The sequence below is a fragment of the Lipophrys pholis genome (assembly GCF_963383615.2).
Source record: "Lipophrys pholis genome assembly, chromosome: 20".
In the NCBI taxonomy this organism is placed as follows: domain Eukaryota; kingdom Metazoa; phylum Chordata; class Actinopteri; order Blenniiformes; family Blenniidae; genus Lipophrys; species Lipophrys pholis.
In genome coordinates this window covers 12,180,184-12,196,829 of record NC_137648.1, presented here as the reverse complement: position 1 = coordinate 12,196,829, position 16,646 = coordinate 12,180,184, and the positions used below count along the sequence as shown (strand labels likewise).

Genomic DNA, 16,646 nt, shown 5'->3' with positions numbered 1-16,646 from the left:
ACCTGGACTTTATCATTTTTCTATGAACTGGAAGCGAAAGGCTTATTGTCCTTTAATATCAGAGCCATTCATTTCCCACACATGCTTATAGCTTACAGTAAATAATATGGAACAAATACCAATTGTGTTCAGAGCTGACGGTTACGTACCTTATCGGCTCGGATGTTGACCTCCTCAGAAAGCCAGTGACCTGCCGGACAGAAGGGTTTCCTGATGTCGCGAGCTTTCACCATCTTCACCAAGTTAGTGATGACCTGTGTTGTAGATCAAACACGCAGACAGAAACATGTCCTTTAACTCTTGCTAATCGTATCGCCACTAAAAACACAGAAGAAAAAAAAAAAAAGTGGCATTCAAGTGGATTTCAAGTAGAGAACAAAAGTCTGGGGCAAGGTTGTTTTTTTTTTTCATGCAGATGCCATTCAACAGGATGAGATGCTTTCTCTCAAGAGGGAGGAAGCAAAAAAAAAAAAAAAAAAAAAAGCAATTTGAGAATTTAGCCATTAGTGCGCCATTTATGGGGAGTATAAAAGAAAAACGACCTGCGCCGTCCCTCAATGTCCAGCCCTGTTAATTACTGGCGAGGTCTGCTGACATCAGCCATCGGACAGAGAATGCAAACGGCAGAGCAACACGGGTTCACGATGCTGCAGGCAGCAATGGTGCTCTCGCCTGGCCTGCAGTCTCGTGGTAACAATAATATTTCACTTTGATGCAATGTTGTCACTTTGTAACCCGCGCACATATAATTCAGCGCTGAAATTCTGACAGGGGAGCCTTGCTTTCTGTATTATCGGAACATTTGTGTGCTTACACAGCGCTATTAAAAAACTCAACAAAAGTAGCGATTTGAGACCTGGCACACTTGAAGATAAATATTCAAAATTTCCATCAGTGAGAAGTAAAAGATTGGACCAATAAGCTTTCAGTTTCCATTTGAGCTGTCTGTGATCCTTCATAAGAAGCTCTGCTGTTGCTGCGGGCGAGTCACATTCCGACATCTACTGAATGATACAACGCACGTCATTGAAGAAAACTGTCATTTGTCAGCCATAATAGTTCCAGCCAGTCCATTTCCATATAATACCCCAGCAAGATTATTTCAATCGAAATGTTCTTTTCTAAAGCGTGCCATTTTCATAGAGCGACGATCAATCTTGGCCAATCACCACAAGGAAACCGGAGTCCGCAATAATGGCGAGTGCAAAATGCTGTAAAAGGCGCACGGCGATGGGTTTGGAGCGGACCTACCCCCTGACTCTGGGAATGAATAAGCATTCCTTAATTAGCCCATCGGGTTAAGTGCAAACCTTAATGGGCCTTTCCCAAACTCCAGCGTGACATCGTTCTCCAAACATGGCCAAGAAGAAAGTTCCATTAGCAATATTAATACAAGCTTAGTTGATCATTTTCATTCAATTAACTTCTTTCAATTAAATAGATAGCTCGACAATGGAGGTGATAAAAGATGGGGAGGGACGGCTGATGACACGAACCAAACATTAGCGTGTTAGGGGTCAGCAGCGTTAAACCGACTGTAAATCCCACCGTTCAATTTGGAAAATGCATTTCCCTGCTCCCCACTTCTTTAATGGGTCGTTTTAGCTGACAAGAGGCCTTTGAGCAGATCTTTTATGAAAATTCCAGACGCGCGCTTTACGTATTCGCCACCTTTCAGGGAACAGCCGTGTTCACTTTTAAATCTGTCAGTCTAACAGCCAAGAACAAAGTTACTTAAGTACCGTTTCCTCGACAGAGACAGAAGGAGAGGTGCTGAAAGGGAAGACGAAAAATGAGAAGAGAATTAAATTAATGCTGCTTTCTGCCTCATTTCCTCTGGGTAAATAACCAATGGTTGACCTCTGCAGCGCTCCAGCTTGTCCTTGCCTGTTTATGCATACACTCTGGATTCCCACCGACGCTCATCACTTTGCCTTGATGCAAAGCGACTGCAGGACAATCAGGCCTTATTCAAAAGACAAGATTTGCATTCTTAGATACCAAAGGAAAAGATTAAAACTTTTATTATGAGAAAATTTTTTTTAAATTAAAGTACATGTGACAGAATTCATTTTTAACACACTCCATTTGTGTCTGGTAAATCGTATTGCAAGTATTTTATGTGGATAAACTTTTATATTTTAGGAGTGTAGTGGTCAATAACAGTCACTAGAACTGGTGAACTACATGTGAATTCTATCAGTTTGATTTTATAATTGACATATGACATATCTTTATCCAGACTTTAAAGACATGAAGCAGCGTATACACATATTTAACACATATTTCAGTGAACCTCCAAAGAAAGGCTGATATTGTTCATGGCAATTAGTCTGAACACCCTTACATAAATCCATGTTTGAAGTTAACACACTTGTGATAGACTGGTAAACACGCTTACAAGCAGAGTTGGAGAAAAATATGTCAATGAACCATAAGAATGCTCTGCGTCTAAAATAATCTGTAAATGATCTACTTGTCTATGTAGGTATGTGTTTAGTGTGAGCACTAGTACAGCTTCACTCAATCACTGAAAGCAGAAGACAAAATCAAGAGACACTACAAAAAAAAAAGAGAGAAGGTCAAAGAGGTGTAAATTCACCAAATCTATGACAACTGTACATTTTGGACTTAAAAGATTATATTCCCATTAAATTTAGAGGAATTTCAAAAAATTGTCCTGCCGAACAAAGGCGTTAATGCCGAATGAAAAATGAGAAAGAAAAGATAAAGCACAGAGAGAGTACTGCAGTTTACCTTGAAAAGCTGGACCCATCGCTTCTGCTCGGCCTGGATTCGCTGCTGAACTGCAGTGTTGGTCTTGACGCCCACGCTGCGGAAGGCAGCCATGTATTCCTCCCTGTGCTCGGTTTTGGTTTCAGGGTAGGCCAGCTTGATGATTCCCAGGCAGGCGTCTCTCAGGCAGCGGGACAGAGTCACCAGCTCCAGCAGGGTGAAGGGCATCATGGAGGACTGCGTCTGACCTGTTGAGAAAGTGAGTATTTTCACTCACTTTCTGAGTTTTTATGGATCTATACAATTTTATGGATCTATACAATCTGTGACTGCTGCAAACAATAAGAAATGACACAATATTATACAGGTACACTAGCCATGTAAGGGGAGCACCTCACAGTGGGAGGTACGGCTCTGAAATGATCTGACACGACTTGAAGTTGTCGCATTCGGCTAATATTTTGGACGATATGAAAATACTGGAAAAACCTTTAATCCAGATTCAACTTTGGACCAGTCTTTCTCAAACTTCCCCTTTGTTCTTATCCTGCAGTTTGTGCTTATGGCTTAACAACGATACAAAAGACTCTTGATTCCTCCTCCACTCCACCATTCTAACGTCTGATGACCTTCGCCGTTTTTAAGCTGATATACATGCCAAAACACAGAAATAGAAAAAATATATATTATTTAAAATTCATGTGGGATATATTAGTTCAAATCAATTTCTAAGGAGTTCCGAAAGAACTTATTATAGAATAAATCTAATGATGGTTAAACTGACATTTTTTCTTTTGAACTAGTTATGTAGAGGAATACTTTTACCTTCCAGTTCATGCCCGAAAAACTCGCTGTCATGCACGGAGATGAGAGAGTGGCTGAAAAGAGAGCTGAAGAGATAAAAGAGGGGAATAATGCGGTTGGAGTCCTCGAATGACATGGGGGACCCCCGTGAGATCAGCTGTAGCAGCGGCACCATCGACCTGAGAGGGAAGATACAGACATGCTGGAATCAAGTAAATCTGTGTATAGATGTATATAGGTGAATAAAAATCTGTGCATCGGGGCGCACGAACACGCCTGCTCATACTTGCATTGAAATAACTCACCCTGTGATCATTTTAGTCGTCATGGAAGTTATTAGGTGCCAGAGGTGCCTCAGGAAACGTGCATTGAAAGCTAAACTGTACAGAAGTCTGCAGACAAAGAGAAGTCATAAACGGGAGCCATTAGTTTTCATTGAGGATAAAACACTCATCAACAAGAAGAAAGATGGCATTAGTTCAGGAGTTATGTCAATCAGAAGACACAATTAGTGTGACGAACAATAAAACAATTCCTCTGCGCCAAACTGTCTGCGATGCTGCGATTGTTAAATTTGTCCTGCGAACCAGAGGACACGAAAAGAAAGGAGGGGAAAAATAAATGACACTGTTAACCAACATTTCCCTCAGAGTATTTTTGTGGCCTTTCTCTCTTTTTTTATACCTTGTGAGGGCCAAAAGGAGATTAAATGAGCCATTAAGCTTTATTTAGGCGAGGCACCTTCCATTAGTAAACTAGTTGCTGGCGAGGGTGCCCAGCCTGGGTCATAAACAGCCCACTGGCTTCCTGCTGGAGCCCCATTTAACTTAATGGCCAGGGGAGCAAGACAATGGAGGACGGAGGAGGAGAAGTGGTGGTGGTGGTGGGTGGGTGGAGGGGGGCTGGTCCTTACCGTGACCCCGCAGCACCAGCATGCTTCCACACTCACAGTGAATTACATGATAACACTGAGGAGGGCCCACATACGGTACTTGCAAGCGCTGCTCTGTACTCAACGGGGCTGTGGCACCAAGGTGTGAAGGTGCTCTTTGTTCAAGTGTGTGTGTGTGTGTGTGTGTGTGTGTGTGTGTGTGTGTGTGTGTGTGTGTGTGTGTGTGTGTGTGTGTGTGTGTGTGTGTGTGTGTGTGTGTGTGTGTGTGTGTGTGTGTGTGCTCCTAAATTGCATGGCTTTTCACATAAAGGGTAAGTACAGGTGACAATAATGTGGTAAGTAAGCTAAAAAGCTAAATAAAGTGCCCCTGCATATAATAGGCCCTTGTCTGAGAGTGACAGTGCCGACAGCTATAAGGATGCCTGCCTTTAATAGGGCGGCATCGTGTCGTCTCAGATGAGGAGAGGTCAAGGGAGAAAAAAGAAATGTGAAACAGGATACACCAGGAAAATTGAAATCCCACATTCGTTGAATATTCCCATGTCTGAGTTAACGTTCAAACTCCCATTCCCCAATCCAATCAACCAAAAGCCCATTCAAAAAAATCCTGAAGTGGGAATGACCATTAGGAACAGAGTGTCAGACGAGCCTCAATATGGCTTGAGAAATGGCTCGAGCCGAACACAGGCCATCTGTCAGCGCAACAAGGCTCGGGAGGGAAGCAAAGAGTAGTGCTGTGGGCTCATAACAAGTGATGCGGGTGTTTGATTGAAATGGGAAACAAAGCACTAAATGCCAGCTGACAAGCTGATTTACAGCCTGAGAGAACCCAAACCCCCATTTCAATCATGGAATGAACCACTAATAAACAAAGTCAAGGCATCAAAAAGGGTTGTGTGTGTGTGTGTGTGTGTGTGTGTGTGTGTGCGTGCGTGCGTGTGAAGCAGCTGGATGAATAATGCCAGGATCATTTCATTTTGTGGTAATGAAAGAATCTTTGTTCAGCAGAAAAAAAGAAAGAAAACAGCTGTGCTCAGGTCAGATTTGATACCATAAAGCCTCAACGAGTTTCCACCTAAGCGCAAATTTGTTTTGCGGACTCGTGCATCAACACGATCAACAAGATTATTTCACGACAACGCAAAACTCACAGCAGCCTCCCAAAAGTAAATGAAGGTCACTTTCATCAGAGCGAGCCCGTTAGCAACAGAGTGCTACACTGATCAAGGTGTCAGTACAGTAAACGTCCAACCCCAACAATTAAAGTGAAATTACAGCTTACGCTCTACAGCTAATTTTGGTCCCAGCTGATCATCCAGGTTTTGGACCGATGGCAGTGAAACATTTAACATATTTCTGAGAATAGCAGTGTGCTGGGAAGGCTGCACTGACCGGCCTTTCTGTCTGTCTTTCTTTTTTTTTTTTCCTTTTTGCAGTAAGAGCAGTAAATCAAGGCCGGGATGCAATTTGCTCCCCTTAGCCTCTTGTAAAGCTATCCCGTCCACTCCTGCAGTGATTAATCTTTCTCAGTGAGCTAATTATTTTGTACAGATATCCAATAATGATGGATAACGAAGGACGGGATTTATGGTAAAAGCGGAGCGAAGGTGGAAGCTGCAAAAACAAATAAATAAGGGCAATTTGGAGGTAGAAACTGAAATTCTTCAAAATTCAAAATGGTGTGGGAGCAATACTGAAAACATTTCCTACAGACAACTGGACTGCGGCTCATCAGCTTTCAGAACTCAAAGAAAAAACTTCCCGTGTTCATATTTGCTTGTTTTCGAGAAAAGTATAGGCTTCTGAAGTAACAATAACCAAATGGAGCAAAACACAGGTGCAAATATGATATTCCGGACACATCTCCTGCGACACATACAAATCGCATGACAGCAGCTGCCTCCCCCAATAATTAACTAGAGCGGGTTGACCATTCATAATGCTCAGGCTTGATCACCTCCTGTCAGTCAACGCACCTCCCGGCCCCCCGCACTACCTCTGACATCCTGGCCCTAATGTAATCAACCTGAGAAGAGGTAATTGCCCTCATCCAGAACTGACAGCTTCCCTGACATCCCTGCTTCCTCTACCGGTTGTAAATGCCACCGGGTGCGGGCCGCTGATAGCGGCCCGCCTCACTTTGCCGTTATTTACGTTACTGCTTACAGCGCGGAAACACGTGAAGACACAGTTTTGCGCTAAATCGGGCAGGTGTGTAAAGAAGCTCTCTAGATGCAGGGCTGATCCTGACACGGCATGCACAGCATTCTGAAATCAAGAAAAAACAAGTTAAATAAATAAATAAAAAAATAAAGCTGTTTTGTACCTGACTTTTGGCACCATGAGGCGGTGCTGCACCATGAGTGTGTGACAGATGGACGCCATCATGGTGAAAACCTCCTCGCTGGCGGAGTCCCGCCACACCAGGTTGAGCAGAGCGTTGGTCTGCTGCTTGGTGTCCAGCTTGTGGACACACTCCTCTGTGATCAGCTGCACAGAAATCCTGCTGTCCTCCTGACAGAAAAGGAAGTTGTTGGAAAGACTGAAATGAGCACGTTCATCTAAAATAGCAATGAATTCAGGAGACATCGTGTTTAAGTATATTTGATACTGTGCATCATTGGTAGAATGGCAATATAAAGATATATTTTCACATTAAGATTTACAAACTAGCTCCAGTACAACCAAACTGAATATAGAGCAGCGGTGGGTTACCTGAAAACTACCAATAGTATGGGCACAGTATTTACTAGTGAATGAATTATTGTAAACTTCAGCCACTGTGTACAAAGTAGATCGGTACAGACAAAAACATAAAGAATAACAGTGGCAATAACCAGACATTTTCATTAAATAAAAAAAAAAGACAAGTATTTCAAACATCAGATAATTTTTGTTTTGTATGTTTTCATTTTAGGTTGTGTGCTACTTTAGACGTTTCCAAATTAATATTTTTTTGTAATGACTTTCCTCCACATACCACTAGAAGGAGCTTGCACACCGCAACACTTTCAGAATCAATTAAATTGAATTGAAAAATGTATATTATCACTGAATCTTGCAGAAATTGCACGTCAGTTTAATTGCAGCATTGATAAAACACTAGTAAAATAGCATCGTGTGTTCTGAAATCTAGTTCAGTGCAAAACCAAAGTTTATCATGTGTAAGTTTCACCTCAATGAAGAGGAAGAATCAAGCAGGAAAAGGTCTGGATGGGAAATGGAGTGCAGATGATGTTTCTCATACGTCAAGTAAATTATTGTGATCTTTTCATTTCTTGTCGTGCTTCAATTCTGGGCTTGTGAGTCGGTGTCGTCGTCTGTCTGTCTGTCTGTCTGTCTGTGATGGACTGGTGACCTGTCGAGGAGGCAGCTTGCTAATCAACCACAGTCCGCCGTGATCGGCTCCAGCCCCTGGGACTCAAGTTGAATAAAGGACTATAGAACAAAGGCGGGTGGATGGGTGGACGATGTGCTGCCAGAGGTTGACGGGTTGGTGAGGGACATCGTCGGACTACTTGTTAGTTTATATGTTTGCTGATGCTGCTTTTTTTTGACCTTGTCTGTTTCAGTCTTTGGTGGAAGTAGAGTTCTCGACTTGTCTGTTAAGAACATAACTGGACATCTCATGAAACAGAAGCCAGTTTTTAATTGCAGTGTTGATATAACAATAAATTCAGCCAGCCAAGAGAAGCATTGCGGTTCCCGAAAAGTTGCCAGACTAAATCCGAAGTGAATCCCAGACATACCAGTAGTGCAAGAGTTGGCAAAAAAAAAATACATGTGCCTGATGCTTGTACCTGCATGGGTAGAGAGTGGATGTTACCATCGTCATCATCCTCTGAGTCACTGCTCACTTCAGGCCTGCTGCTGCTTTCTGACACCGGCAGCAGAGGCAGAAGCGTCTGCAGAGCCCGGAGGTACAGCAGGAGACCCTCTTCCGATAGTGAGGCTGCCAACACACAATCCAACATTAATGCCCACTTCTACTCTGCATCTATGTACAAAATAGACACGAGCAGAAAAACGCAAAACAAACCAAAAAAATAAAGCTTGAGAGGTTAAAAGCTTAGAGAGAAATTTACACTTTCAACTCTCAATGAATCAAAGAAAAACAAGAAGGAACTGAGAAGGAGAACCAATAAGAGGAAAAAGATTTAAAAAAAAAATAACAGCCAATAGCAAACTAATCTTCGCCAACGCCACATTTGATTGCAGAACAGAGTTAGCATCGCTAGCATGATAGCTGTTAGCTCATATCTTGCCAACTAGGTCGGTCAAGTAGCATCATCACTGTGTGTCCGCTTTGCATGGGACATTTCTTTCCACGTTTTTTGGGATTTACTCGTTAACGTCCTAAAATCTAATCGATTGGTCCCTGGATGATGACAAATTATCCCTGAAATTCTCATGCAATTCGGGTGAGTAGTTTTTGCGAAGAGTTGGTAAGATACATGCATATATACATACCGATAAATAAATAAATACACGCAGGTGAAAAGAAACCTTCTCTCCCAACCTTTGTTGGCGAAGGTAATTACCGGAATGAGTATAAGTTACATCACTTAGAATTACATGAGAGTTGATGAAGAAAGCGTGTGGGTGGATTGATTACATTTTGAAGTTGTTTCTAAAAAATGTTTTAAAAGAAAATGGTGCTTTAAGTGATGGATGTATTTTCTTCAAAGTGATGATCATCTTTTGCACGGTGAGTATTGGGCAAAGGAGATAATGTTTGATGAATGTCTTCAGGCTGTCTTGTGGAGTATGAGTGAACGGCAGATGAAGTAATGAAAAAAAAAAAAAAAAAAAAAGCTCTTGGTAATCTAACACCTTCCTCTCTATTATTTGGCATCAGAACAGAAGCTGGACAGGACAGAGAGTCTCCCACCCACCAAGGCAGTTCTCCCCGGCAGAGAGGACGAAGTAAAAGAGCCACGGCGCCTGGCTCTGTGCCGCTGAGGAGGAGTTGATGGTGGCCTGCAGGGAGCTCAGGAAGGCCTCGAATGGGAATGAGAGACGGACGTCTGACAGCGCCGGGATGAAGAAGTGAAAGATCTGCTCGGTAAACGGCGCCGAAATAAACTCCTCGGTGAAAGCCGCAAATACAAACTGCCTGCAAGACAACAGACAAATGAAGGGGTTCATTCAAAACAACAGACAAATGCATGAATATAGTGAAATGCAGAAATGTCCTGAGACTCGAGAGAGGCTTTTTTTTTTTTTATCGTCCTGCTCTTTCTCCTGCGGGACTTCTCTAATATTGTCTCTCCAAACAGGGCTGCTTTGTGTCAGCCAGTCACACACATCTGGTGGGCTGAGTCAGATAATTAGCTGTAAGCGGCCGTGTGTACACAAGTTTCTCTCACTCCCGCCTTGCTTTTCTTCAAAGAAGAAAAGAAGTCCTCTCGCCGTTTGTTATCAAGAATGTCTCAAAGTGAGGACAAACAGACGGATATTCTGCACTACGGCGAGTGAGCCGGTCCGGGGAACTTTTATGGCTTGTAGTAAATTGGTCTCAGGAGCAATTACTACTCCACCACCGACTCAAGGGGGCAAAAAAAAAAAAAAAAACCCTGCTGTATTTTGTCTGATCAGGTTGATGGACGATTTTAAAAGAATTCACTCAGGACAAAGACTTTTCATTCCTGCTATTTTGCAGTTCACTTCTAAGCAGGGTTACGGTATACACCGGGACATCTGCAGACAACCAGAGCATCTGAGACTTTGTACGTCCTGATCACACACTACCAGTTATTCTGGTGCATTTCTATCTGTGCGATAATAATCTTCAATAGTGAGTATTCGGTAGCCAGTCTGCGGTTTAGTGAAAGTGATCGCAGAACAACGTCAGCTAACTGGAATTTTAAAAGCTTGTTGTTAAGGGATATTTTTGCTCATCTGTATTTCTTGTATTTCTCAGGAGCCATCCTTTGAAGTAGAAATGGTCATATCAACTTTTATCCAGATAAAATGATCTACCCTAACCACACTTTCAACAAATAAATGAATGAATGAATTTTGTTTGGACTCACGATAACATAAATAACACCACAAAACACAAATCAGGCGAGATCAATAACTCGTTAGAAAATCTACATAAAATAGATACGTGAACAATTTAACAATTCACGGGCTTTTTGTTTACATACACCAACAATTAACTTTTTGACGAACTCACGAGCATCAAACACGGTGGCATCTGCGAGCAGGACTGCGCCTTTTTCACAACTGCGACCGAGTGATACCAGGGAAACCAGTAGATTCAAAACGCCTGTCATGCTTCTTTATCCTTTACGTGTGATGTCACCGTCTCCACCACACAGATTATCCCATACTAAACCCAACAACAGAACAAATCCAGTAGTTTGTCTCTCTTTTAATGATTTTCATTGCACCTTGTTGTGACTTGTATGTTAGAGAAGGAGACAACGCGGGTTGTCTGCTCTGTACATGTGCATAATCGTCCCGGCTTTAAAGATGCAGTATGTACATTTATACGTCAATTTTGGAGCATTCGGACAATTACAAAAATGACATCCCATCAGCTGTTTTGACTTTAAAAATGTCGGTACACTAATAATTTGGAAAGCCTAATAGCAGCAGGGGAAACTTGAAGAGCTCACTTCAACCTGTTTTCCTGCTGTGACATAACGTTTAAAATTGTCGGACTTAAACAATGTGAAAAAGAATTTTACTGGGACGCTGTACCTTGCGCTCGTTGTGCAGGAGGAGTAGGTAAAGTGCAGAGGTTTGAGGATGTGCTCCAACAGTGTGCTTGCCAGAGGGACAGAGGGAGCGTCGCTGTACTCCAGACTGGAGGGGAGTCTGTGATTCACCAGAATATACAGCGACCTGTAGTATCCTGAGGGGACAGAGAGAGAGGGTGAGACGGATTAAGTTGTTTATAAACCATGTAATGGAATTACATTTACCTTATCAGTAATGGTCTAATATTAAAATGGATAAAAAACAGTCTGTTTTTTTTTTCAAATATTACTAAAAAAAACTTTTGAAAGGAAGAGCAGCACCAAAGCTCAACACAAGGTGCAGATAGTAATTCCCTACATCTAATACTTCTAACTTTAAAGATATCAATCAATAGTTTTTTTCAGCTTATTAAAATATTTGTGATGACAAGTTGTTGGCAATTCCATACAGTAATAATGTCAAAAATCAAGCCTCTCGGAATATGCAAGCGCTTTTAAATATACTTGGCCTTTGCAAACCATTAAGTATACGTAGATAACAGTTATAGAAGGAACTGTCTTTTTATAGGTAAATACTCAAAATAAAGCCCGTTATTATTAATCAGCTCTCAGCTTTGTTTCCATCGCATTAAAATGTGGAATAGAATCATTATTTGAAAAGTATTAATTCAGCTACTTCGAGAAGTAACAGACTTAACAATAAATCATCGATCACTGTCGAGACATAAATGTGGAGGCTGAACAGCGGCATAAACTTACCTTTCTGTACCATATAGTGCAAAATCTGCTCAAGTAATGAAGCTACATATTTAGCATCTGGAATTACAGGAAGATAGGTTCTCTCTGAAGAATAGATTTCTAACATCCGCATGGGAACAGCAACGTTTAGACTGTCATCTTTGCAGTTTTGCAGGAGTCTGAAAGTCACAAGAGCGAAAAGAAAGATCAATAGAAATTGTTATTTTGGTTTTTTTTAAACATCACATTGCTGTGTGATTAAAAAAAAAAAAAAAAAAGAGAGAGAGAATAATTTGTGTACTCCACCTGCAGCAGAAGCCGAGGAGCCTCTTGATCTGAAACATACAAGTCTGCTTCTGTGGGCCCACCAACAGCGTCACAAACTGACCGTTGTGTTTCACCAGGTTCTGGCACAGCCATATCTTCAGAAACACACAGAAATACACAGATCTGGGTTGGTGCTTTTTTGTAAAGAAGTTGGCATACAACACACCTGGTTATATTAATATCTACGAAATTCTAATGTGTCGTGAAAAAAAGCAAAACAAACATGTTCTGACCAATCTGTGTGCGTCCACGCTCTGTCTGTAGAAAAATATGAGCTGTCTGGATAAGAGGCAGAGACTTGCACCGTCCAACACATGCGGCGCCCCCCCGGCCTGGGTCTGGCTGACACAGTCATCAAATCGAGCCCTCTGGATGGCGTACTGGAGGGGAAAAAAGGTCCAAGGTCACTTAGTGCAAATACGGCGTTAGAATAGACTCAGCTGAATCACACCACGGCCAAACATGCAGACACACAAGTAGCTCGAGCAGCTCACCAGCTTAGAGTTGTTACTAAGCAGAATACTTTCCAAACAAACTGTAGAACGTTTGAACACTCTCTGCTAATATAAATTAAGACGAAGATCTTTTTTTATTATTACTTATTACAGTATGACATGACAACATTCAACTGTGCAGATGGGATGTAATAAGCAGAGACGACTTAGCAGGGTTTCTTTCACTTCAGGAGCGCTGGTGCTCATCCAACAAATGTATGTTCCTTATAAATGGGGTCAATTGAAAAATAAAATTAAAAAAAGTTGTCCATTGTGTTGACAGTTGTGTAAGTCATAAATTAACCACGATGTCCAAAAGTATATTTGCATCATCAAAAATTAAATGACTTAAAAAGGTTTCCCTGTGAGGAATTTTTATGGCAACTATATTCAAGCGTGTCAAAATCACAAAGGGTTTTTCACTAAATGTCCAGTTGTGAGGCTAAATACACTTATTGTGTTGGCGGAATGGAAACCGAAATCATCAAACATCAAACCCTCACAACAAGCTCTACAATTTTCAATTCTGACAAATGCTGAAAAAAAATAAATACTGCAAAACCGTTCCCTGATGTTTATTGCGAAGACGCATGATGACAACAGTTATTTTTAGGAGGCTTCAGTCGAAAAAAACAAACGTTCCGAACTCGGACTTAGAAATTTTTCTGAAGCTCCCGCAATTTAGGGGAAGCATGCGCATATTAAAAAGCAAAAATGACACTAGAATTACACCAACTCAGATGACTAAAATGTAATGATGACAAAAGATTTTCACGAAATCCTGGATGGCCCGTTGGCAAATGTTCACAAACACAATATCGACTGGGGCGTACTTTGTTGTGTAACGCCAGCAAACTTCATGTGATATCATTTCAAGTATCCCAATCAGGCCCAGTGTTCTCTTTTTTTGCGATGAGAATATGGTCTTCCAATCTCAGGATAAATACATCAACCTCCTCCCCGAAAGAAGACGGGTCAGTCTTTTGTTGCATTATTGGTCCCTTTCAAAACATAAAACTAAATGTGCAGCTGCCACTTGGGATGTTATTGTCACGTGGTTTTTAAAGATAATGTGTAAAAAATATAAAACAAACCGCTTTTGTAAACATACCTGATGTTTTAAGTCCTGGTAGCCACGTATGTAGGACTGAATAATAATGGCATTCTTCAGTCGTTTTCGTTCATCCTAAATAAATAGCACAAAGGTTATAAACAAAATAAATCATTAATGAATACCAAACCAAGGAAAGCAAGCAGTTAATTTCTCAGAGTATTAAATTTTTGTATTTTACTGTTACAGACTATTTTTTTTATTTTCACCAAATCCGTGAAAACCTAAAACAATATTGGCATATCTGTCTTTAACAATTTATCCCACTTTCTTTCACAGACGTGTGACAAATGATTTCTGTTTTTCTGCAGGTCCAAAAACAACATTTTTGTTCTTAGTTATAGACAGATTCAAGCTACACACATTTTTGATTCATTTAGATTCTAACATCGAACACTTCCTTGACAAAAACCAATGTTAAGATATGTGCCTTTACCTCTCTTTTTCGTCTTTCTTCTTGAGTACGGTGCAGCAGAGATGCTTTCGCCTCCTGCAAAGAAACAGTGCAACTTGAAAAAACTTTAAATAATACTATAACAGTATATGCAGTGTTGTGGTGCACTGCAACCTTACAGAAAGATATCTCTGGGTAGAGTCCAGGCTTGGGGGACCTTGCTGTAAATAATATCCCTCCCACGTACAAAGAAACATGCATTTGACCCAAATGATGACCCTAAATTACTCATGAATGTGAATGTAAATGTGGTTTTCTAACTCTCCGTATTTGTCTCGTAATGGATTTGTGACCTGTTCAGGGTATAGCCCGCATTTACCCAGAGTCAGCTGGAAATGGCTCAGGCACTCTGACTCAAAGTTGGACAAAGTGGTATAGAGGATTGATGAATGCATGGATGGATGGGTATACAAGTGTGATTGTCTCTTTGTGTTTGCCCTCTGATGGCCTGGGAATCTGTTCAGGATGTACCCTCACTTCACCCATAGTCAGCTGGATCAGCTCCATAACTCAGTGAACTGAAGTTGGCAATTGAAGATGGATGAATGAATGGATATGAGAAAATTGATGTTTCAAGTTGACTACAGCACCTCTTCATCAGACTAACCTTCTTGCTGGCTCCTCCAAGTGAAACCTTGGGTCTTGTTTTGAAATCTCCTTCAAAGCTAAACATTGTCAGACTTTTCCCATTGACCGATTCACACTTCGCTGCAGATTTCTGAAAGAGATCGTGAAAGGAAAGTGGAGCTTTAGTCTCAATCTAACAGCAAAAACAGCACTGACGAAATGAAACAAAACTGAACGCATGATTTGTAAGTAATCACCGGCGGCTAACTGACTCTCCAGTCTTAACAATAGATGGCTACGTTTGCGATTACATTTCTCAGCCGCGTGATCACGGTGCAACACCAAAGAAGATCTCAATAGTAACTTTAAAGAGCGTGAGGTTCACTCCTGGCTGACACTTTCACAACAGTTAGCTCGCAGGCTAGCTAATGACTCAGCAGCTGTCAGGGGCTCAACGAGGCTGTTCACGCCACCCGACTCCACACACCAACGAAGACAAACACGTACACAACATTTATTCGTGACATGTCGCAGTGCAGAGTCGTGCGGATGTAAGTAGCATGATTTTGTTGACGTTAGCACTGCAGCTAACTAGCAGGACAGCTAAGCATTCAGACAGGCTAACTTCACGGGGACATGTCCTCTTTAAATCGTCGCCTATTCACAGGACACGCGCCCGAGCATCGTCGATGAACAACCCCTCAGTCTTTTACCTTTGATTAGTGAATTAAAGTGTGAAACGGACACAATAACTATGAGAAGGCTGCTGTGGTTAATCCAAACGTCAAGTCTTCTTTTCCTCTTTCTAGAAATCAACACAACACAGGGAACAGTCAACTTAACAGCTTCCGGATCCTGTTAGTCCCGGCACCTGATTGGACGAAATGCACGTCAGTCAACAATTAGACCCCCGCCTTCCATCCAGAGTATTGAGAAGCGTGTGTGTGTGTGTGTGTGTGTGTGTGTGTGTGTGTGTGTGTGTGTGTGTGTGTGTGTGTGTGTGTGTGTGTGTGTGTGTGTGTGTGTGTGTGTGTGTGTGTGTGTGTGTGTGCTAATTTTCTTGAGAATCCAAACTCAATATACGGTGTTAGTTAATAATTTTTTGGGACTATTATATTTATACAATATTGGAATTATCAAAAAAACATGTTGCAATGATTTCCTTCATTTTATTTTCATCTTATTAATTCAAAGGGGCTCATATACAACAACTAGAAAATTCCAGAGGAAACTTAGTGTGCCAGCCTCTCCTTTTATCTCCTCCATGAGGTGCCTCTCCCATACACTTTGCATTGGAAACTTTTCACAGTTTTTTGTGATTTATTCAGAAACGGTTTGCCGAATGGTCGACAAAGTCACAGCGATCCATCCTTGAACGTTTTGCACATTGTTGATATGCTTTTTGTGTCTGTGCTCCCAACAGTGGGGTAATAGTTATGTCCAAAATTTAAGCAGCTGCCTAGGATCGTAACCTTTGCACCTCGCAGATGGCAGGCACAAGAATAAAGACACAAATGTGACTATGAGGCACTTTTCAGGCACATTGTGAACGCCCTTCACAGGTCAGAAATGTTACAAAACACACAATAAACAAACAACAAACACACCGTGATATAAAAAAAAAAGAAATTCTTAAAATACCCCAAAATATGCTGTTACTTGCCTTGCAATTCAAAAACAGCTTGAAATCCACCACTTACATAATGGTAATAGCTTTTTTACAATCATTTAGTATTCCTTAAACGGCATTGTAGTTGCAATAAGTTCACTTTCATTATTTAATGACTTTTTTGACAGCAAGTCAAATTTAAGA

The 16,646-nt window shown here is 41.3% G+C and overlaps 1 protein-coding gene across 1 annotated transcript in view; it reads right to left on the bottom strand.

The window, feature by feature from the left end:
- The window catches only part of ube3c (ubiquitin protein ligase E3C), a 32,057-nt gene extending 16,374 nt beyond the window's left edge, over positions 1-15,683 (bottom strand). Inside the window, exons 1-15 of the mRNA XM_080489476.1 lie at positions 15,547-15,683; positions 14,874-14,984; positions 14,249-14,302; positions 13,813-13,887; positions 12,441-12,587; positions 12,187-12,302; positions 11,902-12,059; positions 11,144-11,297; positions 9,328-9,548; positions 8,233-8,384; positions 6,759-6,946; positions 3,846-3,932; positions 3,562-3,719; positions 2,758-2,984; positions 150-254 (exon numbers count right to left, since the gene is read on the bottom strand). Of these exons, the coding sequence (XP_080345602.1) occupies positions 150-254; positions 2,758-2,984; positions 3,562-3,719; positions 3,846-3,932; positions 6,759-6,946; positions 8,233-8,384; positions 9,328-9,548; positions 11,144-11,297; positions 11,902-12,059; positions 12,187-12,302; positions 12,441-12,587; positions 13,813-13,887; positions 14,249-14,302; positions 14,874-14,939 (1,908 nt within the window). The 5' untranslated portion in view covers positions 14,940-14,984; positions 15,547-15,683. The remainder of the gene's footprint in view (positions 1-149; positions 255-2,757; positions 2,985-3,561; positions 3,720-3,845; positions 3,933-6,758; positions 6,947-8,232; positions 8,385-9,327; positions 9,549-11,143; positions 11,298-11,901; positions 12,060-12,186; positions 12,303-12,440; positions 12,588-13,812; positions 13,888-14,248; positions 14,303-14,873; positions 14,985-15,546) is intronic.
- Positions 15,684-16,646: the final 963 nt, after the last annotated feature.